Raw genomic sequence first — 25,900 nt, 5'->3', positions numbered from 1 at the left:
CTTTGGTCTTGTGATAGTTCATTTTTTAAAATTGTTTTTTACAGCAATGGGCCAAAAACATGGATGGAGACATTGACCCCCTTCTTCTATCCTAACTGGTTGCTTGCATCGCGTCTCCTCAGCGGGTCACTGCACTCCATCTAGGCCAGTGGCGGGACACACCCAGTGGGGGCGGGGTTTGTTCCCCAGCCACTGAATAATGTAAGCAACGGTAATGTTCAAATATAATAGTAGAGAAACTGCCAATAACTTTTAATTATTGAATCTTAATAAGAATTACAACATTAAGTGTATCCTGTTAGCCCTGTGTAATTAATATTACTGAAATAATCCTATACTTTCTGTGTGGATTTAGAGCATGTGGTTGTTTTGTATTTCTTCCGGAGTCCTAAAATTGTCCTCGATGCCCTTTGTCGAAAGACTCTGGGGGGTGGTTCTGTTGATATCTGAGCCCCGTCAGTATGGACTCCAACAACAAGGCCGGGCTTCTAAAGCGCTTCTAACGGAATATATGTTGTCTGCGGTCGGGTTGTTTCTCCCTCTCGTGCGGCAGGGCGGCGCGGAGTGCAGCGGAAACGGGAAGGCGGATATGAAGCAGTCCAGTACAATAAATAAGATATGAATGTCTCTGCACCCGGCCTGGCAATCACGGAGAAGCCGGGGAGTGACAGACTGGGCACATATGCCTCAATAATAGCCACAATTCAATACAAAAAACACAATTACCGGGAAGTTTGACTTCGTGTCGAGCTCCAGACTGGAATACCGAGGAGCGGCTCCGCTGCACACGGGTTCTGGAGCACCGGGTCCCGGCTTGGAAGCCGATGAAGAGTCCGCGGTAGCCGGGCCGCATGGAGGTCCGTCGTCCGTAATTAAAACGACTTCTTCGGCGATTATCTTTCTCGGGTAGGTATGGTTGTTGAACTACGTTTTTAAATCGTTTTAGCAAAGGTAAGCAATGTGTCTCGGATGGCATGACTAGTGTATCGTTTATTGTTGAATATGATGCGTGTCTGGGAGCCTCATACGTTGCCATCAAGCTTTTAATTGAGTCCACACGCGAGTATTTTTTATCACATTTGGTTTTCTTCACTGATTGCTGGTTATGGTGAGCTGATGACGTCAGGCTCGGATGCGCTATCTTGAGCAGCAGTGACAAATAAGGCCTCATAGAAACAACAACAACAATGCCCAAAATATATCCACAGCATTATATGTTGCTGTCAAATCGACAGAGGCATTTTTTTCATGCAAAAAACATCAAGTCAACAGTGATTTTAAGCTGCTCGCTGTTCAAGAATGTGAGTCAGATCAGAGCTCACACCATCAGATCAATAACGGGACAGCTCATTTCCTATTTCCTCCCTAATAGCTCCACGTAGGATCTGAACACTAAAAGTGTTATAAACCACAGTGAAGGCTGGGGTTCATTTCATCAGCAGGTCAACTGAGTTGTTGCTTCATTGTTGCTGTAATCTTTAAGCTTTCTTTATCAGTTATATTCCTTGCAGATGTGTGTTCATCAACATATGTGATCCATTATTTTGACTGAACAAAGTCCCGTGTTAGTGTGGATGTGTACATCAGTCAGGGTAGGAAATGTACATATTTTTTACGGGGCTAGTTTTGCCCCGTCTGACTCCAGGGGCATTTAAAAAAAATTGAAGCTTGTGGAATCACATTTAACTGTTCAAAAATAATAATACATTTTTTTAATAATTCAAAACTGTATTGATTTTTGTGTGTGTCCCTACCTACCTACTATAGGCAATACAGATAGTATTACACACAACAAAGAACAGAAACAAAACACGATTAAATCATCGAAATGACTGCAAATTTGCCCGACTGCACACAAAGTACTGCCACAAAATACTGACAATAATTTTGATTTGTGTCCCTCTTGTCCTCTTTCCCTTCTACCTTTCTTACTTCCCCCTCCTCTGTCACTCTCTCATTCTCCATCTAGGTCTTCAATCTCCCTTCACCCCTATCCTCCCCATGGATCATAGGGATGCCCTATCATCACCTCCTCCTCTCCAGACAGACCAGCAGAAGGATTCCTGGATCGCCTTGCATTCTTAATACCTTGTTTCTCTTTCTGCCCATCTTGCAACTCCACCACGTTCCCATGTCATACCGGGTACCTGGATGGTTTACAAAGTACTATCGGGCCCTAGAGCAAGGCATGTATCTGCTGTTGACACTTTAGTGTTTGTCAAAGTGGAAATGGTGTCTTGGGGTGTTAAGGGAGATAAATCGGCATCGACAGTGGGAATGTGATATCCATGATGGATCTGAGAGGAAAAGGGATCATTCCACCTTTGATGACTGTTAGTGGAATCTGGGAACTCAAAAGTGGCAGACAACAGGGACAAAGGATTGTACTTTAAGGACCCCAAACACTTCATTGCTTCTTAAGTTTGGTCTAGAGGTGCACTTTTAAGCTACGTGTCTCTTAACCTTTCTTCCCCTTGCGTCTTTTTTTTTTGGGGGGGCTTGCCCATCTGACCTCAAACTTCCGCCCCTCTCACAACAGCCGTCCTCCCCCCTCGACCCCAGACATCGTCCGCCTGCCTCTCCACCTCCTCTGCCCCTCCTCCACACCACAACCATTCTCACCCTAAGCCAGCACCTCACACCACCATCACTAGCTCTCCTCCTCTGCCCCCTCCCTTCCTTGCCAGTGTCTTCAACGGAAACCATGGAGATGGCTGCCTCTCCCTCATCCCAGTCGTCCTCATCATCGGCCAACAGCAGTGCCCGGGAGCACCTCCTGGCGGTGCGTCGACGCACCCCTCACACCCGGCCGTACACGATTGGTCCAGATAACCTCCGCAGCCTGTCGGCACAGGGCACAGCCGGAGAAGTCGTTGCCTCTGTGCCCTCGACGTCGTTAGGAAGCCAACCAGAAGCAGTGGGAGTTGGGCTCCAGCGGGCCAACAGCGACACAGACCTGGTGACATCAGACAGCCGCTCATCACTTACAGTGTCTAAGTACCAGCTGACTCTAGGCCAAAGCCATCTGGTAATCTCCTGGGACATCAAGGAGGAAGTGGATGCCACCGACTGGATCGGCTTGTACCACATCGGTGAGCAAACTTGGGGTTGGAGGGTGGGCGTCGTGCTTCCAACATAGTGGCATTATCAACAGTAACCGCTTTATAAACGTTGGGCAGTGCGGCAACAAAAGGCAAGCTTCCTGATTTGTATCTGCATTGGTATCTGCATCACTCTAAGGGTATTGATATTGTCATTTTTTATACAATACTCAGATATTACGGTATGCAAAAACACTACACACTGGATGTGTTTGTCCTTAACATGCCATTATGTAACTCCGAATAGGTAATCTTCAAAAATATTTCTGATATTTTTGTTAAACTTCTCATTACATTCTGACAGCAATTAATTCATCAAATTCTCTAAGAAGAAAAAACAGCTGTTGCCCATCCAATAATTAAATGTATTCCTGCCTGTGTACCAACATGCCTGTGCGCTCATTGCTCGTCACCAGAGTCCTCCACAAGCCACTAGCTTGTCGTTGTTTACATTCATAATCATTTCGGGGGAAGTGGCTTTTGGAACAAGGACGGCAGGGATAGAAAGTGTTGCCTGTCGGAGAGTTCGAAAAAGCAGAAGAACTTTTGGTAGTGCTCACGATGTCGTGGAGACAATACATGACTTGTTCTCCATTCTTCGGGTGTTCTCAAGGGACAGACACTACAATTTCACTACAGTCCCTAAAACTGTTGCAGGAATCACTAGAAATTGGGTGATTGGGGGGGGTGCAAGTGATTTTTTTTTGTCCCGATATGCGCGCCGGCATCGGAGTTCTGCGGCGCGTGAGACAGAGAGACCAGTCGTGTTAACGCGACACATAGAGACAGAATGACATGCTGCTGGTTAGAGACGATCAACATCAGATCGGTCAAGTACGCAAAGGCGCAAAGTAACACAAGTGGCATTACGCATTGTTGATTATTTTCGCCCATGCGTACCTGCGTACCAGTTATGTGCACCCCTGTATATAGTGACATATCCCCCCCCCCGGCCACGCCCCCATTCTGCCCGCCCCGCCCCTGCCGTATGCCCACAGACCATTAAATCTTACCCACGTTTTTTTCTGATTGGCTATTGTGTAGCCCATTTCTTTTTTTTGATTGGTTGATAAGTGGCACCTCACAGCTGAACTCCAGGGGAGCGCTTTGTTCCTCCATGTTGAGGGCAGCGCGGCTCATGTTTGCGCGCTGCGGCACATTAAATAGCCGAGAGTTTTTTTCAGCGTGAGAAATACGATGTGTGGTGGGAGTGCGTGACTAAAGACCGAAATGCGTGACTGTCACGCTCAATGCGTGACACTTGAGAGCCCTGTATTTATATTTGTGCTGATGTGTATCAGACAGACATCAGCATTAATCCATTAGGACACTGGCCATTTGTCACAGGACATAGACATATGAATGTTTGATCACAGACATGGATGTGGTTTATGACCCGAGGGTAGAGCTTCCCTCAGGAACCAATGACCCACGTGCCGGATTGTCAATGGAACATGCTCCTTAACCTTTAAAAAAAAATTGTATTGTTCTTGTGACACCTTGGGAGGAAAGGAGTTTGTTTCTAGCTCCTTGACACATTTAATATGTTACATATTTAAAAACAAAAGAAGTTTGGATGGGCAACGCAGTCATTTTTAGTCCCTTCCTAAAATAGCTGTCTTGAGCTGTTGAGAGGCAACATAATTGCTCCCGATCTTGTACCTTTTTTATTTTACACACAAGGAATACAACGTTTGACTGACTGCTAACAGCCTCGAATAGTCCAGAGACTCACAACTTCTGCCTCTCACTAATGAAGAGTGTCTTACTCTTACCTAATTTAAAAAAAATATCTGTGTAAAAGCCATGGGTGGTATTGAAACAAAAGACCGAGAGAGACAACGGGTGTGTTTCACAGATGAGACGTGCATGGCCAACGTGTGGGACTCCAAGAATCGTGGAGTGAATGGCAGCCAGAGAGGACAGATCGTGTGGAGACTGGAGCCGGAACCCTACTTCATGGAGCGTGAGTGGATCTCATAATCCATGGTTTAGCGTCTTTAATGGATATGGAGGAGCTTTGTCAGATCTGAGAAGATGACCTTGATAATGTCGTGGTGATGTCATCATTTTTCTTTGTTTGTCTCCACAGCGGAGACTAAGGTCTGCTTTAAATACTATCACGGTGTGAGTGGAGCATTGAGGGCAACTACACCTTGTATCACCATCAAGAACCCTGGAGTACCGGTATGTTAGTGTCTGGGTCCCATCAACAGTCCCGCCAGTCATTCCTCCACCTCTTTCTGGTCTCCTATGAAACCGCAACATTGATCAGTTGCCATATTTCTAAAGCGTTGAAGACGGAACAAACTAACTTTTAGACTTGCTTCATATACATAAAAATAAATGAAGTTAGTATTTTATCACAACCTAATGTTTCAAATTACAACTGTCAGGAATGCCAGTATGCATGTTGGATTATGAGACAAAGGACCCATGGGCCTCAGCACTCCTTCATAGGAGCAAGATACACAGCCAGTACAGTTGTTTAGCCTCTTTTTGATGTGTTGTATATCTTTGTAATCATTGCACATCTTTCTGTGGTTCGTTTCTCTTTGTGGTTATTTTGTGTTTGTTACCTTCGCATTGAAAATGCGGAAGGTTATGTTTTGATCGCCGTGTATCTTGTGATATGCGAAGGTATGCGCTCTACCGAGTGCCCATTCTAGTTCGTTGTTAGTTTGTGTTTCTTTGTGGTTATTTTTTCTTCTTCTTTGTGGTCATCTTCGGTTATTGGTTGGTACGTGTCTCATTGAGAAACATTTTGTAGGTGTTGTTGACACTTTAGACCCTTGGTCCTGTGCCCAGTAGGTTGCGATCAGTAATACATCCAAGCTTTGTCACAAGTCAACTCCTGATAATATATTCCTGAGTCCTACCATGGAGGTAGATGCATTTTAGTCAGGTTAACTTTATGTGTGATTACAAATGGGGCCCGGTTATCTTCTTCAACTAACATAGTGATGAAAAGGATTACTGGAGGATCCAGTTTAGACAAAGGTGGTTTTGAGATGAAATCTTCTAAACTGCTGCCCCTTAATGCAGATAATGTGTTGAGTAACATATTTGGGGTTACACTCAGTTTAGACCAGTGGTTCTTAACCTTATTGGAGGTACTGAACCCTGAAAGCTTCATCGGTGCATTAGCCAAACCCTTCGTAATTTGAAAAATGTAATATGATTTCTTCAAAACATAACTAACGTAGTTGATTGGCTTTCGCAACTCAGCGGCGGGCACATTTTTCGCTTCGGTCTATCCATTCCATTCACGTCTTCGCAAAGCTTTTGGTGTGAACGCAGCATAACACGGCGAAGAAAAGTAGTGAGTTGCCCAAAATGTCGGCAGCCAATTTTTTGACAACAGACAAAAATGGCCCGACATTGCTAGTTTGAACTGAGCTATACTGTGCAGTATTTTCCCTAGGTTTACAGCTTCAGGGGGTGGGGACTGACCGACCGACCAATACAAAACATCTATAGTTGGTGCTTTTGTCAACCTAAAAAAAGTTTGAAAAGTTAACAGACGCTCGACAATTAAATGCAATATAAGAATTCTTGAACAAATATTATGCAAGAAAAATCTAATTCATTGTCAATATAGCGATCACAGAACGCAAAACAAAAGATTAGGTAAATATATTAAAAAGAAGCTTGAGTTTGTCAAAAATAGATGCAGCTCAACAGATTAGCTAGTTGATGTAGTTAGGGTACTTATAATGTAATACATATATAACTGTCACTTTTAATTAAACCAGATTGTTCCATCAGACAAAAAACTAATAGAAGTTTTTAATCACTTTATTAGAATACAAATATTGTTCTATCTGTGCAACATTTAGCTTATTGTGGCTGCAATTAACCTGTTTTGCACTGAATATCTTTTCAAGTTAACATTAAAGTGCAACCTGTAAAAAACAAAACAAAACCAGTTTAAATATTTGGCAATAAAGAGTTTTACTGAGAGTTACACTGCATATCTTTTCAAAACAACAATAACGTGCAACCTTTGCAAAACAAAGCAATTGTAGATATGTGAGTCATCACGTTTTATTATGTGTGATAAAATGAGTGTTACACTACACCTCTTCAACGGGGTTGCAGGCAGGGGCGTCATTTGGCCCATTTTTTGTTATTTCATTAAATTCAACTATTTTTTGTCAAATGGACACATTATTTATAACTAACATGCCACATATGTGTGTGCTTTCTGGTTTGTATGTTTTAACCCCCTTCAAATAACAATCCTATTGCCTATCACAGGGGTGGGCAAACTTTTTGACTTGCGGGCCACAATCGGTTCAGAGGGGGGCCGGGCCAGGAGCATTTGGACATGCAATGTAATTTATCAAACCTGGAGATTCGTCTGTTTTTTTATGCATTTCAATTGAAGGTGCAAAGTTAAAGAAATCAACATTTACTGCAAAAAGATCAATGGAATCACTTTCGACATTCAAAACATATTATTACCCAACGAAATACTCAAGCTCAATAATTTCTAATTGTTTTAAACCCCGCAAAATAATGGACGGATTGTCCTGAGAGCTAGACTGTATTAAATAGTTTACTCAGGCGACTATTTGTGGGTTAAATGCGTCATATGTGTCGGTGAAGGGGCGTGGCTTATCTCTGTTGCCTTTCTCCGTGGAAAAATATTTTCCGCCATCCGTCACAGAATAAATAACCACTTTTACTACGTTATACTTCTTGTGGAAGTGCCACACACATCGTAACATCTAGCGCCCTGGTGTTTGAGTTCATAACGTCACCCGTAGACGCACACCGCTCCGTGAATGTCTCCGACTAGTGAATGACTTCCGCATCCAGCGCCACGAGCAGCAGCAGCCAATTAGATTCATCAACAGCGGAGCAGCTCAGCGCTGATTGGCTCTCACAACGCAGCGTTCTGTCCTCTCCCTCCGCTCCGCTATTGTTTCTCCTGCGCCGCTCTGCGCTCAAATCTACTTTTTTTATACTCCACGATTTATTGAGGGCCGTAATAATCACGCGACCCAACGAATCGATAATGAAATTCATTGCCAACTATTTTAATAATCAATGTTATCGATTCGTTGTTGCAGCCCTAGTCCACAGCAAACGCAAAGTCACAAAGCCAGTCCGTGTCGCTCAGCTCAGGGAATTCGTCGGATTTCTCCATTAGCTACAAAAACGAGCGAATCTCCTCGTTGAGCTCCCACACTCGTTGACACACTTTCCCCAAATTTAACCAGCGGACACGAGAGTGCTAAACTAAGTCCTGGTGATCCGCATCGGTTTCCTCTAGGAATGTAATGAACTGTCGGTGATTAAGTCCCCATGCTTGTATGAACTAGTGTGCCATCTATTGGGGAAACGAGGGTATTGCAGGGGAAAGGGTGAAAAAGGGAACTGAAAGAGGTTTTTACACATCCATGGGTTTTTACTATAATTTGGACAAGTTCGGCGGGCCGGATTAAAAAGTCTAACGGGCCGTATATGGCCCGCGGGCCGTAGTTTGCCCATGAATGGCCTATGATCTTAATAATATCATTCACGGGCACTAGGAACTTGGGGAGGCTGCTGCGCTGGCTTTCTCACTCTGCCAAGTAACGTGTCTCATCAAAGACAGCCAGGATTAGACAGGAGTTTAGATCAAAGTAAATAAGTCCAGGTAGTTACAGAATGTGGCTATATATATCTAATATATCGGTATTTGTTAACGGTGTTACCTGCTTACATTTACGTTTACTTGAGGCAAATGAAAGGGAAACTTAAAAACTGTCTCCATTGAGCGAGAGTGTGAATAAGCACATTTTAAATACAAGAAATAACTATCGAAATCTCTGTATTCTTTGCATTAATATATATTATTATTATATGTTTTCCATTAGTTGACACTGAAATAGTTCATCTTTATCTCAGTGATAGAGTCCAAATGAGCATCAAATATCACTATGATCCTGAAATTCGGTCTCTTGTGTTATCATATAGTGAAAGCAAGAAAACTAAAGAGCAAAATCCCTTTCTGATTGAACCAATCTATGAACTGTCTCTAAAAATGTATAGCCGGCCCCCCAAAACAATGTGCGCGCGCAGACACCTGGCAAATCGCCAAGAATCTCGGTTGTTGCGCATGTGCAGCGTAATCTGTTAACGTCTTCACGTAAAGATTTACACGAAAGCACAGGCATTTCGTCTTTATTTATTAATGACTTAGTTTTATATCTGTGTACTTTATAATATGTGAAGTTCTCAATAAAGGCCTTGAAATTGAAAACGAGTCTGCATTTCCCCTTGCGCCCCACCTCGTTTCTGCTCCTGAACCCGGAGCAGAAGAGCTACTCCGAGACTACTTAACCAACTTGAGAACGTTTCAAAAAAAACGCAGATATGTCCGTTTGCTTTTTACGCGACACGTTGGATGCTCTCTGCGGGCTGGTGGGAGCCTGCTCACCTGTGTGTGTGCACGCTTCTGCGCATGCGTCTGTGCGCATGGGGGTGGAGTTCCGCCGCGATACCGAGAGCCAGGAAAAGCGACAGAAATGACATGATGCTGTGTGCATACGATCAATAACATATGGCCGTTTAGTTTAATAAAAGAACAAAGTGGGGAAGCTTACATCATTTCTTTTGTAATCTGGCGCTATAACGAAAATTACAGGGGAGCGGGCCGCTGTTATAATGGTAGGGGAAACACTGCTGTGTGCGTCTCCCCCTGCCGAACCCCTGAGAGTGACTCGCCGGACCCCTGGGGTTCGATCGAACCCAGTTTAAGAATCACTGGTTTAGACAGCAGCTGGAGACAAAGGCAGTCTGAGTGAATGGAAGGACTGGAATGGAGGGAAGTGGATTTCATTGAGCAACTTGGCAGCACAATCTGAGGCGAAGAGACATTTGCTCCAGTTGAGTCAGTAAAATATGAAGCAGAAAGCTTGAATCGGTACACTCTCATTATTCCTCTCCTCTCTGAAGTTCATCTTTTTAACTTGTCATCAATATCTAATGTTTTTGTTTCTCCAACAGTGACGTTGATTCTCTCTAAAATGGGAAGGGTAAGCGGTCCATTCACAATGCTCTCATATTGGTTGATTTCTCATCAGGTGGGCAGTGAAGGCCAAGTTGAGGACCAATCAGGCACTGAGCACTGTCGTAAACTCGTCAGCTTCACCCTATCCGGTATGAGGACTAATTCAGTGGAATTCTGTTGTGCTCTTGTGGTCTATTAAAAGATAGACACCAATGTGTGTTTTTTAATCTAGGTATACGGGCAGTAAGTCTGAAGAAGGGCATGTTCTTCAACCCTGACCCCTACTTGAAAATGTCAATACAGCCCGGGAAGAGGAGCGGCCTCCCCAGATTCACCCACCACGGCCAGGAGAGACGCTCCTCCATCATAGCCAACACAACCAACCCTGTGTGGCACGGGGAGGTCAGCGCAAACACACACGCACCGTGACATCTAAAATGAATGATATGAAAAATATGCGTTTCACAGTTTGCAATGTGCTGCTTATGCTTAGGGTTGCACATTTTCAATACATTTCTGGAAAATGTCCAAGTAGTAGTTAAGCTCTGTGATTTTCGGAAACTTTTTTTTTCTTTACCTTTTAACGTGAACCTAAGTCCTTTTTTGAATCGGGGTCCCCGAATAGGGGTCGGGGTTTTCGAACACTAACATATTCAAACACTATCGACTTCTGCTTCCCAGCAACAAGGAATAATTCTAATGTGAGATTTTGTTCAGCTTCCTGTCTCCACTTGAAGTGAGAATATACCATGTTGTGTAGAGAGGAAATATCATGCTCATGTTCATTCTTCGAATTTCTACAAGAACATGTTATATGCTTAAAGGTAAAAACTAGGGCTGTGAAACGATTAAAATTTTTAATCGGGTTAATCACAGGTTTTTGTGGATTAATCATGATTAATCACATATTACCGATATTCTCGGTAAATTTTGTGAGAACATAGAGATTTATGACAAAAGACGGATATATACATTTATACATTCTTCTATACAATGGTGCTGCAACTCAGCAGTTATTTAGCAGTTTTCTTCCATATGGAACATTAATACATCTTCATCCTAAACAGAATGTTTAACCCTCCTGTTACCTTTAGGGTCACTTTGACCCCATTCAATGTTTAATGTCGGTGTTCTTTGGGGTCAATTTGAAACATAAGAAATATCAACTTTTTTATTTATTGAAAGGGCTATTTAGGAAGTCAACAAACAAACATAAAGTACCTCACACTTAAACTTGGGAAGCAATATTAATTCTAATAATTTTCTGGAGGTTTTAATTGCTGGGGTCAAATTGACCCCGAGGGTAAAATATGTTAGTAAATGTAAAGGTAACAGGAGGGTTAAACAGAACATTTTTCTCTTGTTTGTCAACCATGAACTCCACCATGATACAATCTAAAGGCCTCTAGTCTTCCTCTAGCAGCTGCTGAGGCAAACTGACTGTGTGGGTTTTCTTCATGAACTGGGCCGTGATGAAAGGGACGGCGGGGACACGGACAGGTGGACAGATTGACAAGTGACTTTTGTTTTGCTCGGTCCCGATGCGCGCGCACGGAGCTCTGTGGCGAGCCAGACGGAGATCGATAAGTGTTAACGCAACGCGAAGAGACAGAAATGACATGCTGCTGTGGAGATACGATCAACAACAGACGTTTAGTTTAATAAAAGAACAAAGACGTGCTCTAGAGAACATGTCGGGGCGGGCCAATCTCTTTAATGTCATGCGATCTACCGACACTACGCGCGATCGACTGGCAGGTCGCGATCGACGTGTTGAGACCCTGATCTACAGGAAGTAAAAGTCGTAACAAGGTTTCCGGAGGTGAACCTGCGGAAGGATCATTACCGATGAACAGACCGTCTGCATGAGAGCGGACAGAGTTCAGATTGAAGTGGTGGATTGGAAGCTCATTTTGCAAGTGACTTTTTTTTCGTCCCGACGACCAACAACAGACGGATTGGAAGCTCATTCTGCGCATGCGTTAAATGCGTTAAAAAAAAAACTAGTTAAACCTGAAATTGAATTAACTGAGTTAACGCGTTATTTTTCACAGCACTAGTAAAAACTAAACAAAAAAACATCCTAATTGTTCTCCTTCTGTCTATCTGAAAATACTTAAAATAACTGACAGCAACTGACTGCGCAGTGACATCAAAGCCCAAGAAAACCTCTCCTCGCTGGCAACAGCACAACAAATGTCTGCTTTGCTAAACATGTGAAATGGCAAGACTTTCAGGATGTTGTTGGGCTTTCTTTTTGACCCATTCCCCCTGTTGTTACAGGGTCCACTGGCGAGGAAGGCAACTAACTCCTGGTTCAAGACTAGGGATTTTGCCGGGTCACTAATAATGATCATTTTGATCAGTCAGAATTGAGGCTAGTACCCCAGGGCTAAAATTGAAAACACCCAGGGGTCTTTAGTGTGAGATGCCCAGGAGCATATTGTTGAGATGGCCAGTAAACACATTGCAGTGAACTGGCCTTTCAGTGGAGAGCTAAGGCCCAAGGTAGCTACTGAAGTGAGATGGGAGTGACCCAAGGGGGCAGGATTGGAACCACTTGGCCTGCCGGATGGGGGCATCACCCTGTGAAGAGGCAATAACTGCTACCTGTTGTGATTAGTTTGGACAATGTATATAGTGAAAGGGAGCAGTCGTAAATTACCCTGAGCAAGAGCACTCTGCCCAGTGTGAAAAGACGCCAGAAAACAGGCCACGAGAGGAGAGCGAGGATACTCTCAGTAGCTGTCCCGAGCAAGAGCATTCTTCTTCTTCATTATTGCAAAAGCAGTAATTTACAATGTTTCCCTGATGTTGAATTTTGTATTTGAATAGTTTGGTCATATTGTCCAGAGGACTAACACAATGTAGCCAGGCTTAGATGTAGAAATTGTTGAAGCATTTAAATCCAATGTATTGCTAAATGCACAATGTAAAATTAAAAGAACTGTAAATGTACTAAATGTCCGCTTTATGATACTTTTTTCCTATTGATCTTCCTGTAGAAATACACCTTTGTGGCTCTGATGACTGACGTGTTGGAGATCGAGGTGAAGGATAAGTTTGCCAAGAGCCGACCGATCATCAAGCGGTTTCTGGGTCAGCTGATCATGCCTGTACAGAGGCTTCTGGAGGGGCCGGCCACCGAGTGAGTCTCCAGACTGTTATCTGACCTTCAGCAGTCATAGTGCAGTCAATACCGATCAATACGTCCTAATCGACTCATTGTTCAGGCATTCATTTAATATTGATCCACAACTCAAGACATTATGTACTCAAGTGAATCATGACGTACATTGTGTATGCAAAGGTTGACAGTTTATAGTGTTAGGAGGTGGGGCAAAAACATTTTGTATAAATAATAATGGAATTTTTCTGATAATGTATTGCTGTCAGTAAGGACATAACCAATAGTGTGTTTGCGTGTGCGTGTGTGTGTGTAGTGATCAGCCGGTCAGCTATAGCCTGTGTCGTCGTCTCCCTATGGACCACGTGAGCGGGCAGCTCTCGTTCAGGGTGGTTGTCACCGCCACTGGACATGAAGGTGTGTGTGTATGTTTACATTATACTGTTTGTTGGTAATGAGCAACACACATTGGTGTATAGTTTCACATCATTTATCAAATATATGTGGAAATCCGTGTGAATGGACTCATAGACTTTAAAGGGATTTGGAGGATTTGCTGTCAGATTGTGTGTGTAAATTAAATGTGTGAAATGGTCTTCTGGATATGTTCGATAGTTATGAGCTCAAGTAATTTGTTATGTATACCCACTGGATGAATGGATTTATTCTGCGGCAGAAAAATATAATATACAAAGTGTTCTCTGCTCAACTGAACATAGGTGACTGACCAGTCAGCTACCCCAAAAATATATATACCACATAAGAGATTATGTTTCAAATGTTTCAGACACAATCTAATTCATCTGGTATGCCATTTGAATACTGCATTTTATCTACACAACGTTAATATTAATGTTTCTTTTTTATATCGAAGAGTTCCACACTTTCTTTTCAGAATGTCAGGTGCATATTCTCAAAGTCTAACTTCACAAGTTTCTCAACCATTTCTTCAGTGAACCAATCCACGTGCACAGATTACCATGGACAACATTTGCTTATCCTTCGTCTTCTTTTGTCCATCCTCACCGCTAGAAGCCTCCCCACAGGCTGTGGGAGTCCACTTAGGTGCAGTGAACGGTGATCCTGGAAGCCCCTCAGACGACGAAGACCTCCCTCACCAATCCTCCTCTTCACGCTTCACATACAGACCTTCTCCCACAGGCCCTGACGAAGGCTCCAGGTTAGTCAATGGGGCTTGTTACAATAGCGATGACAGTATATGGCAGGAGCCTGGGCAGATGGGACAGGAAGATCCGCTTGCTAGGGGTCTGGGCTGTCACACCCACCGGCAAGTGTCGCTCAACGACTACCTGGACACCATCGAGGCTCCGAGAAGCCCCAGGGACCGACCTTTCGTAGGGCCCTCGCCGAAACTCCGCTCCAGCTTTCCAACAGACACGCGGCTAAATACCATGCTGCACATCGACTCAGATGAGGATGAGGAGACGGCGGGGCAGCACCGAGAGCAATCCCAGGAGACGAGGACACAGCAAAGTACAGACTTGGCCTTATCGAGGAGATGGGCTGAGTCTCAACAGGGCAACGAGGGTTCAAAAGGAGAGCCAGAGGGGCAGACTGGACTTGGAGCTGGGGCCACAACAGACGCAGGTTTCTCTGCCAGTGCTCAGTCCGGAAGTGAATCTGCAGGGGCCGAACCTGTAGATGAAGCTGCCAAAGCACAAGCAGGAACGTCCACAGCGGCCAGGACTGCAGCTGGGACCAGAAAGGTGGCTGGAGCATTAGCAGAGGTTGCACCTGCCACTGGAGCAACGGTGACAGCTCTGGGCTCATCTCAGGCATCTGGGAATGATGTACAAGCAGTAGCTGGGTCGGGAGAGTCTGTGGGGGAATGTACCTGTCAGGAGCAGAGCAGCAGGATGGCGGCCAACCAGGAGGTGCCCTCACTTGGTCTACTTTCACCCATTCAGGTGAGCAGCTGTTTGGTGGCAAAACGCGACTGTCTTGGATATCAGCTGGACAGAGCTTTTTTCAAAATCTCTTTGCTCATTTATTTTCTCCTTGTCCACAGGAGGTGGAGACAAGAAATATAGTGGCTCCGAAGGCCGAGGACGAAGGGGAGTCATCAAGCATTCAGGCAAATGGACCAGTAGCAGCAGCAGCTCCTGTGAGCAGCATCATAGATAACCAAGAAGGAGGGATTTCTGAAGTTGGTAGTGGTAAATGTTTTTGTTTATGGGCAACAATATTTATGACAATATTACTAAAATACAATATAACAAAGTGCTAAAGCTGCCTAAGTAACTTTCCTTTTGTGTTTAATGGTAAATGGACCTGTACTTCTATAGAGCTTTTCTAGTCTTCTGACTACTCGCACATTACCACTATATGACATCATTCACCCGTTCATACACTGATTGGAGAGGCTAAGGATCCACCTGCACATCAGCAGTAACTTACAATCACGGGAGCAATGTTAGGGTTATGTGTCTTGCAGGGACGTGCGGTCAGGGGAGGCAGGTGAGGCAGTACCTCATCTGTCATGAGTAAAAACAAAAGTAAAAAATAAAATAAATAAATAATGATAACATCAAATTTATATTAATATTTGTCCACCGATCTTTATGTATGACTAATTTCGAACATTTTATAGAGCGTATTCACGTGACGTCAGCATCTCAATCGCGCCATCTTGGGGTCCACTTATTAAATGTCAGAAGAAGTTGACCTGGCTATCGTGTCCGCTGTTTGATTATGCGAGAGCCCAGCAACCTCATGTCCTTCTGCAATACCAAAGAAAGATTTCAGCGGTTGGAATTGAATATTCGCAACGCTTTTTTACTTGATTTTACTCGCTCAACACTTTGTGGTTAATTCGCTAGTTACCCCTAGTTACCAGCACATAGCCCGGTCACATTCCTTAAAAACAGTTTTCATTTCCGCTATCGACCATGGGACATTAACAACTATTTCTGCGTTATATTTGTTGTAGAAATACCACAAAAGTCAGAACATCAAGCGCCCCGTGTCTGGGTTCATACTATGATCCGTAGTCGCACAGCTCCGCCTCCAGGACGAGTGTCTGATGAAGCCGCTTCCAGCGCTCGTTCAGGACCAGCAGTGACTGTTTGGTGGCCGTGCTGATGCTGTTCCCATGGAGCCAGTGTTTTATTTTACCTTGAAATGAATCACAGAGTAAAGGCAGACATCGCCCGACGGAGTTGCCATGTTCATGGCTTCCTCCCAAGTTCCATCCACAGTTCCTTTTGCGCAAGTGAAACATTGATTTTCGCTCGTTGAAAAAGCAAAAAGAGATTATTGACGAGAGTGTGTCAATGGAAACGTGCCCACAACCCGATGTATCAACAGAAACACATGAGAACAGTCCTAACGCTCATACGCCGAGTGAAGCCGAAGTAGATGCATGACAAGTTGAAGTAATAGCCTGTCATGTTGAGCTGATAAACCCATATTCTGAATCATTGGTCCCACATCCAACAATGAGGCACAGAACCATAATCACAAGGCACACCGTTTTGAACTGAAATTGTGACTCCTTCAGGATATAATGGTCATTTTTAAAGAAGAGCGGCATAAAAAAAAGCTAAACAATGCCGTGCATGGACCCCAACATGGCCGCCAAAGGTTGTTGTGGTCACATGAGTGAATATGCTCTATAGTCAAAATCGCTGAATTTGCCTATTTCCTGTTCAAATACAGGATGAAACGAGAGTTGAGGCAGCAGCGAGTCGAGCCTCACCTCTGATTGCGCAATCCATCACAAACTGGGTTGAGACATGCAATTGGCCCGTGCGGGTTGCCGTATCTCTGCATGTTGCCAATATAATGTTTGCAGATATGTTTATTTGCCCTGATTTTCCACAGTTTGGCTAAGGTCTTTAGCCATTACAGTTTAATGTTTGTTCGTGACATATTTAGTTTTGCTGATGGGAAATAAAACTGCAGTGAAAAGGCGCAAGGTGGCTTACCTTTACGTATCTGTAATATGTACCGTGTGTGTTGTGTGAAGAATGCTGATGAGACATGAAATAACCAGTAGCCAATTGAATAAGCTACCCTTTTGGGTTTATATATTTGTAAATATGACACTAAAGGAGTCGGTGCCTCACCAACCATGAACCTCACCGCACGTCACTGGTGTCTTGCTCAAGGAGACATCGATATGGGCTCGTGGAGCCACAGTCACAGTTGAGTTTGGTAGTCTCTGTTGACAGAAACAGTTGTGTTCCCAAGCAACAGAGACCTGTTTTGATGCATTCGGTTCTGAGAGACTTTATGACATCATCCAAAGGTTTTGAAGAGCCATCGTCAAATTCTCTCAGGCCGTTGACTTCTTGGCAATGCCCGACTCCGTCCAACTCCCGGTTAATCCAAAAGTGGGCAGAGACGGTGAGCGTGGGTGGAGCTGAGGCAGCCCAAATGAAGCATGGTTGCTGAAACACTGCAACCTACGACAGCACCCACCTGTCACTCATAGCAGCCATACCCTAAATGATGCATAATTTTCAACCTTAAAAAAGAGGAGTTATGTATAGTTGAGTGGGGAAATTTGCTATAGAGACCAAAACATTTTTTTCCTACCAGACTGTAAACATGTTTATTTCTGCTGTGAAATTGGGTGACTGTGTGTCAGTGGTTAGCTGATCTATCTTATAATCAGAGGCGGTTCAAGCAGGTCGAGTATTAATAACAACAAAGTCACCCGTGACCTCGGATGACCCGCCCACCGGGTATAAGTTCCGGTGTCATCCCGAGATCAGTCCTTTTTCCATCTTCTCGTAAACGCAGACTAACGGAATTGCTACGTTAGCATCAGCTAAGGTTGAAGTTGAACAGAAGTTGAACTGAAGCTCGTCGCCTTGTGACCAACTGGTCGGAGTTGCGATCCCTCGCCCTCCAAAGTTCCACTAGATAGTGGAGGCCATTGCCTGTGCATATGTAGTGAACGTCCGTGCTCTGCCATCCAGAGCAGGGGGTCGTTCTACCAACAGCGTTCCCACATCACGGGCGACTCTGAGAGGTATGCCCGTCGGGAATATAAATATTAGAATATCATGAAAACAAATCACTTGCTAATATTAACTAAACACCTGGAAACACATTTTCAAATGTTTGATTTTTGTGTAATCAGCAATAATAAAAGAATAAAAAGCTTGCAAAAATTCAGTTGATTTGTAATGAATCCAGAATGCATGACATTTTTGTTTTTTTAATTGCATTACAGAAAATAAAGAACTTTATCACAATATTCTAATTTTCTGAGACAGTCCTGTAGGTGCATATGTGCTGCAGCCTCAGGGGCATCGTTGTGCACATTCACCAGAGACTACAGAGTGAACGGGAACACCCTCCATGCATTGCAGGTGGTCCAAATCCTCTGCTTGAGTCATACGAGGTAGTTTCCTTGGGATTCTTCGTGACTCTGTTGATATAAGTCATCCAGTGCTAAGCACCGCCTCTGACGGTCAGGAAGGATGAAATAGAACGCAAGTTACGTATGTAACTATGGTTCTATGAATCCTGGATGACCGCCAGAGTTCTTGGTCAGTCGGAATCTCGTGAGTTCGCGAGAAGATTCCGTAGGACTGATCTCGGGATGACACCGGATATTTATACCCGGTGGGCGGGTCATCCGAGGTCACGGGTGACTTTGTCGTTATTAATACTCGACCTGTGCATGCGCGAGACGGAAGATATCCAGTGCTAAGCACCGCCTCTGGCAGTCAGGAAGGATGAAATAGAACCAGTTACGTATGTAACTTGCATTTCTAGGATATAAGGACTTCCAGGGCTTGGCTCATTTATTCCAGTTGGATTATTTCCTTGCATTCAAGCTCTAGTTTAATTATTTATAATGCACTCTGCTAATCCTTGTGCAGCAAGCACACTGGTTGTTCTCCTGCGGGCTTTGTCATAATTCCGCACAAAACTTTGGACCGTAACTTTTTTTTTTAAACGCACAATGAGGACATTATAAACCTCTTTGGCCATATTCCCTGTAAAAGCTGTTATCATGGCCACACTGACAAAAAGGATATCAGACTGTTGACATACACAATATATGTTCTCCATTAGACGATGTGTGTGTGTGTGTATATATATATTATATATTGTCATGTGCAGACTTTATAGGGTTAATCCTGTCACTGTTTTGATGGACAAAGAGAACAACCAATTAGAGGTACTGAAGATGACATGTGACGTAATTATATTCCCGGTAACACCGGGTATACAGCCAGGATCGCTGTACATCAACACATCTGCTAACACAGACTGTCACGCTCGTAGCTCGTAGCTAGCTTAAACATGGTTATAATGGCGAATTTATTATTTGTTTGCCTACTTTTACGAATGGTGACTTTTTCTTTGCTCCGCCCCCTACACACGCCGGCATCGGAGCTCTGCGGCGAGCGAGACGGAGAGCCGAGAAGTGTTAACGCGACACGTAGAGACAGAAATGACATGCCGCTGGTTAGATACGATCAATAACAGACGGCTGTTTAGTTTAATAAAAGAACAAAGACGTGCTCTTTAAGAAAAGGGACCTTAAATTACTTCTGCTGTAATTTGGCGCTTTTTTTTTTCCAACTCAAAATTGTCTGGGAGCCATATGCCATCACCAGAAGAGCCATAGGTTCCCGACCCCTGGGCGATCATAACCTGCTGACAGGCCGGAGTCACCAGAGAAGTTCTAAATAATTGTTTTTTTCAATTTCAATCGGCTCAGGCACCGAAAGGAAGCACCGAAATGTGAATGAAGACAGCGATTCAGAATACATGACAGTTTCATTTATTAACCTATATTTGTTAACAAATAAGATATTTTATGACAAAATAGTTGGTGACATTATTTTCCAAAGAAGGGCATACACATTTCATCAGTAAATTTAAGCAATCTTGCTCTCACTCTCCTTCCTCCCCCGTGCAAAAGCCACGCGTCGTCTTGTCCAGATTCTCTCCACATTGTTTTCATTTTCATACCGCGATGAGCCACGGCTCTGGGCTGTGTTATTATAAATTGCCCAGAGAACTTGATATGGAGAGGGCAAAAAGGGGTACATGCATTTTTTGAGAAGTGCTGGTGCGCAAGTAAATGTTTTACGGTAGGTCGAAATATAAAATGTAGATGTGCACAGCACCCATCGTGAGCACTGGCTGAGCCACGGCGTGACTTAAAGTAATGCTCTGCAACTTGAGGGTTGTGAAAAGAACTGCATTTACTTTAACTTCATTATTAACGCTAACAGTATTGTGCATTCACAGATTTTTTTTGCTCTACATAACATGTAAGCCCTAGAAAAATGAGCCGGCAACGCTACTGGAGGTTACCACTTACACAAAAAAACATGTTAATTACAGGAGCGAGAGCCAGCGGTCGGGAGGAGCATGAGGTGTGGAGCAGGAGACAGTCCATGCAGGCCTCCGGAGGCACAGCCCAGAACGAGGATGCGCGTGCGGCCGGAGGGAGTGTGAACGGGACAGTCGGGGTGGACAGAGAGACAGGTCAGATACACGATGGATGTGGATTTCTTTTGTTGCTCTAAAATTTCCAGGTTAAATACTTTTTATTTACAAGTGAAACATATTGCAACACATTCTTACCTCTTGGACAGCTTTATTTGACTGACTACTGTGAACTGTTGTACACACATTGTTGAGTCTTAAAAATAACTTCACTCTCTAGTGGGCAAAGTGAGTATAACAACATCCTGGAAAAACAGATAACATTGCAGTGTGATATAAACCATTTATTAAGGTCACACAAATTGCTTCTAAATGTTAAATAAAGGGGGTTATAAGTGTACTGAAATTTAGTTAATCTATCACTTTGCCTTTCTTCTGTAGCATTTACTGTGGTTTGCTAACACAGAGTACTTACACTGAGAAGTACATTTGTAAGAAGTGTTTCTCCACTGGCTCAATCACAATAAACATATTTTATTGGTCCTATTTCAAAGTATGGTGTATTTTGGATACCTTTAGGAGAAAAAAGAATGGTAGTATAATCAAGCTTTGTGGCTGCTCAAAGGGATTCATGACTTTTTGTCACTAATTTATATCTTTGCTGAAATTCTTTACCAATTCTGACTAGCCAACAGAACCATTATATTGTGTGTGTGTGTGTACCAGACTGGGAGGCTCGTATCGACAGCCATGGTAGAATCTTTTACGTGGACCATGTTAACAGAACCACAACTTGGCAGCGTCCCACTGCTCCCACCGCCCCGCAGACCCTCCAGAGGTCCAACTCCATACAGCAGATGGAGCAGCTGAACCGCAGGTCAGATACTCTACTCCTCAAACTGTGAAAGCAAGTTGCAAAGTACAATAAACCAGCATTGGAATCTACCAATTTTGCTAATTTCCTTGTTTGCTTTAAATATCACCATGGCGCTTATCACAAACACAAACACATTTTTAGGTATCAGAGTATACGTAGGACAATAACCAATGAAGGTAGACCAGAGGAGCAGCCAGCCAATGAGCTGCTGGCAGATGAGACTGACATGCAACCTTCCATACCAGGTAATCCTCTCATCTACTACATTATAGTCTATCTAGCCTGCAAAGCATGTCCTAGAGACTGTGTTTGTGTTGCAGAGCTGCGCAGGGACAACAGTGTGGCTCAGTCCAGTCCCAGATCTCGCCTCACTCTGCTGCTTCAGTCCTCCAGCGCGAAGTTCCTCACCAGCCCCGACTTCTTCACTGTGCTGCATGCCAACCCTGTACGTGCAGTAGGCTTTTTCCTCTTTTTTCAACCAATCAATGGCTCTGTTACCCAACCTCCTTCTTTTAGGTCACACCCTCTGTTTGGATTCAGGAATAGAAAAGCCTTTTCTTCAACCTCTGTTGATCACACACTCATTAAGCGACTGTACGTACATTATTAGGGTGGTCAGAAAAGGGGATGGGTTATGTATTTGGAACGCTTATAATGCTTATGCTTAAAGCAATAGTTCAACATTACTAAACTTTCTGCCAATGGTTTGATGAATAGATCAATACACCTCTCATATCTGTGTATAAATTCGTCCCTGCAGCCGGTAGCTTAGTTCAGTCTAACATATAGATGGGCCCTGTCAAAAGTAATAAAACCATACCTACGAGCACCTCCAATCTTACTTTAGAGTTAGCATACTAAAATTGGCTAATTTGCACTGAACACAAACTACAACTGAGGCAAGTATTTAGTAATATACCGATTGTTGACCCTAAGATGGCGCTAAGGGAAACTTCAGGGTATCACCAACAATAATTCATTTCATTTGGATGAGAACACAAATAACCGTACACAATTGCACAACATATCATCCAACAGTTGTTGAGACATTTCACACTGAAAAGAGTATTTCTAATTAAACTGTGGTTCCAAAAAGGTGTCTGATTCTCTCAAGTTATAGTCATAGTCTCTAGTCTTAGTCAAAAATTAACTCTGGGTCTCACTTAAATGAATTACCAGTAATAATTGTAAATATGTATATGGTTTATACGCTCTTATAGCTATGTCCATTTTGAAAATGATGGTCCCATTTGGGGTCAAATAGATAATAAAGCAGGGTGTGCTGTAAGTGTAAGGCATTGTCTGCGTTCTATTATCCTTTCATTGTATGTTTTCAGATCATGAAAATTAATTTTTGTATTTAGCTCCACCCTTGACCGTTCTGGTTATAAAAAGATGGTTCTCAAGCCAATGGGTGACGACGTCTACTTCTTAGATAAAGTCTATGCTCTGGAACAAAGTGATGGACTGACTGACTGACCATCACTCAAGCTATACTGCTAGCATGAGTGAATAGAGTGGCAAAAATATTTTTTATACAATAGGATTTAGCCCCCCTCAGCACACCAATCATTTTCATATTGTCTTTTATTTATAGAAACCAAAATACAAATGAACAAAAAAATTGTACTCCATATTATCAAAGTGGGATGATTTCAGAAAACGTCTCATCTTTCTCTGGTGGATGTGCTTCTCCTCTTTTCTCCAACCTTTCCTCTATAAATACTCCCCTGCTTCTCTTGCGTGCCTAGAGTGCCTACCGTTTGTTCACCACCAACACGTGTCTGAAGCACATGATCAGTAAGGTTCGTCGGGATGCTCACCACTTTGAGCGCTACCAGCACAACAGGGACCTGGTGGCCTTCCTCAACATGTTCGCCAACAAGCAGCTGGAGCTGCCGAGAGGCTGGGAGATGAAGCACGACCACACTGGCAAGGTGGGGCGAATCCCATAGCAATCCGTGTGTCTCAAAGTGTTATACCTCGGGCTGTAAGGGTTTTGAATGCAGTCTGAGTTCAAGAGGTTGGTAGGCTTGTAAAGTCACATAATGCTCAACATTTATTTATCTTTCATGTTGATTTATTGAGACATTTGGGAACGCCTTTTCTTTGTCAGAAAACAACATTTTCTATTAAAGATGGACATTATTAGATTGGAGGCATTTCAATTGCCTCTCGACGGCTTCACATGCAATGCTTGAGAAGGCAGCTTGCAGCTAATGGTGCCAATGACACCAGAACAAACTACTGTTGACAGAGCAAGCAGTGTTCACCTTGAGAAAAGGTTTACTTCTGCAACAATGTTGTAATTGTGGAGAGACGGCAACCTCATTCTCTGCTCATATACAGGACTGTCTCAGAAAATTAGAATATTGTGATAAAGTTCTTTATTTTCTGTAATGCAATTAAAAAAATATTAAATATTAAAAGAATAAAAGGCTTGCAATATTTCAGTTGATTTGTAATGAATCCAGAATGCATGACATTTTTGTTTTTTTAATTGCATTATAGAAAATAAAGAACTTTATCACAATATTCTAATTTTCTGAGACAGTCCTGTATATACATTACTTCACTATATTTGGCCCAAAACAGATATATAGTTCTTTTTTAATATCCATAAAAGGAAAGGAATCGTAGAACCGTACTCAAACGCGTTGCTGCCTTCTTTGGCCTGCAGCCTTTAATGTTTTTTTGCATATATTATTAAATAGGTGTACAATATGATTGGGTATGTGCTCTAAGTGGGTTAAAATGCTTTTTTTTCCATTTCCACTGGAAAATGGACACTTGATTGCTTCATGTTCTGTGTATACATGCAGTCTTTCTTTGTGGACCATACCGGCCGTGCTACCACCTTCATCGACCCCCGGCTTCCTCTCCAGAGCACTCGGCCCCCAAGCGTCCTGTCCCACCGCCAACACCTGACTCGGCAACGCAGCCACAGTGCCGGGGAGGTCAGCCCACGGCGACTGGTGAGACTGAAAAGAATCCAGCTGCATAAGGCGGTAAAAACTATACAAATATATAATGGCCTTCACCCCTCCCTCTGTAGGCTAGTGAAGACCCCCGTCACGCTGGCCCACCCGTCCTGCCCCGTCCTTCCAGCACCTTCACGTCTGCCAACAGGGGCCAGTGTCAAGACGTTGTGCCAGTGGGTGAGTACAACACATTGAATGTTGTTAATTCTGTATACATGACATATATTGCACTTCTTGATATCTTGATCGAGGGATCCTTCCTTTTGTTGCTCTCCTTAAGGTTCCTTCCTCTTTTTCTCCCCGTTTACCTTTTCTGTTAGTTTTTTCTTGGAAATAAAACCCCATTAAAAACACTAAAAGTGGTTGCGATTCCATGAAAACCACATCAGACCTCTAAAGGTGCGTTCACACCAAAAGCGACGCGATTTTTCATCTCGCCCAAAACGCGTGAGTTTACTCGCTCGACCGTTCACAGTGTTCTCGCCATAAGCGTCGAGACGCTCCGCGAGCGGCGGGGCTTGTCTCCATGTCTCGTCTCTGTAAAGACCGTTATCATGTCCTTCGTCCACCACGGAATAACTAACCACTAGTCCTGCTTTATACTTGTTGTGGACGTCCCACACACTAACGCCCTCGTGTTTGGGTTCATGACATCACCCGTAGGCTCATACAGCTCGGTCACTTTCACCGATGAAGTTACTGTTGCGTCTGAAAGACTTCCGCTTCCAGCGCTACGAGAGCGGAACATCAAAACGCTGTTATTGTGTTCATAACATTATTGTCCGTCAGCGGCGGGACAGCGATGACGCGCGGAGCAACTCGAGAGCTGATTGGCCCGAGTTGCGAGATTACCGCCTCAAAGTTGAAATATTTTAACTAGGGGCGAAAATTGTGCCGCTGAAAACGCGCTGCTGTAAATGCGTCGCCCACATCGTGTTGCCCTGAACGCGCCGCCCGGAAAAATATCGCGTCTATCGCAGCCACACGCGTCAGTACGTTGACTTCTCGTGGGATTCGGTCGCGCGAAAAAAAATCGCTTCACTTTTGGTTTGAACGCACCTTTATACTCCAATGCCAGCTCTTTTCAAACCTTCCCCTCGTTCAGATCACGACATGAAAATTAAAGCTGCGAGCTGCGATAAAAGGTCTTCGCTCATTTGCGCCAGTTGGGGGCGCTGGCAGGATACTGGCCTACTTGGCCGAGAACACACACCCGCCGGTCAGACGTTTTACTGTTTGTCATGTAACGCTGATTTAATTTCGCCAGTAGGTGCTTTGACTGAGTGAAAATAAACTTGTCGATATTCTCAGACCGTGACTTTTATCAAGCATGAACAATTGGAAATTGGAGTTACAGCAGCTTTCTTTTACATATCGAACCGCACAAAGTGGGTGTTTATTGGGGTCCACGCCACGTCATGTTTTTTT

General features: G+C 43.6%; 1 protein-coding gene across 4 annotated transcripts in view; it reads left to right on the top strand.

Moving 5' to 3' along the window:
• Window positions 1-40: 40 nt before the first annotated feature.
• Window positions 41-25,900, top strand: part of LOC130204703 (E3 ubiquitin-protein ligase HECW2-like) — a 39,422-nt gene continuing 13,562 nt past the window's right edge. Inside the window, exons 1-17 of one of the 4 annotated variants that reach the window (XM_056431650.1) lie at window positions 41-201; window positions 554-906; window positions 1,970-3,092; window positions 4,960-5,067; window positions 5,194-5,288; window positions 10,178-10,253; window positions 10,337-10,506; window positions 13,110-13,252; window positions 13,548-13,648; window positions 14,264-15,159; window positions 15,261-15,408; window positions 20,570-20,713; window positions 21,341-21,491; window positions 21,633-21,936; window positions 23,243-23,428; window positions 24,314-24,466; window positions 24,547-24,649. In XM_056431650.1, coding sequence (XP_056287625.1) covers window positions 2,705-3,092; window positions 4,960-5,067; window positions 5,194-5,288; window positions 10,178-10,253; window positions 10,337-10,506; window positions 13,110-13,252; window positions 13,548-13,648; window positions 14,264-15,159; window positions 15,261-15,408; window positions 20,570-20,713; window positions 21,341-21,491; window positions 21,633-21,936; window positions 23,243-23,428; window positions 24,314-24,466; window positions 24,547-24,649 — 3,166 coding nt within the window. In that variant the 5' untranslated portion in view covers window positions 41-201; window positions 554-906; window positions 1,970-2,704. Of the gene's footprint in view, window positions 202-467; window positions 907-1,969; window positions 3,093-4,959; window positions 5,068-5,193; window positions 5,289-10,177; window positions 10,254-10,336; window positions 10,507-13,109; window positions 13,253-13,547; window positions 13,649-14,263; window positions 15,160-15,260; window positions 15,409-20,569; window positions 20,714-21,340; window positions 21,492-21,632; window positions 21,937-23,242; window positions 23,429-24,313; window positions 24,467-24,546; window positions 24,650-25,900 lie in introns of those variants that run through there. The other 3 variants (XM_056431652.1, XM_056431651.1, XM_056431649.1) reach the window with 3 other exon arrangements.

The sequence above is a fragment of the Pseudoliparis swirei genome, chromosome 14 (genome assembly GCF_029220125.1).
Source record: "Pseudoliparis swirei isolate HS2019 ecotype Mariana Trench chromosome 14, NWPU_hadal_v1, whole genome shotgun sequence".
Classification (NCBI taxonomy): domain Eukaryota; kingdom Metazoa; phylum Chordata; class Actinopteri; order Perciformes; family Liparidae; genus Pseudoliparis; species Pseudoliparis swirei.
This window is presented reverse-complemented; position numbering and strand designations above follow the sequence as displayed.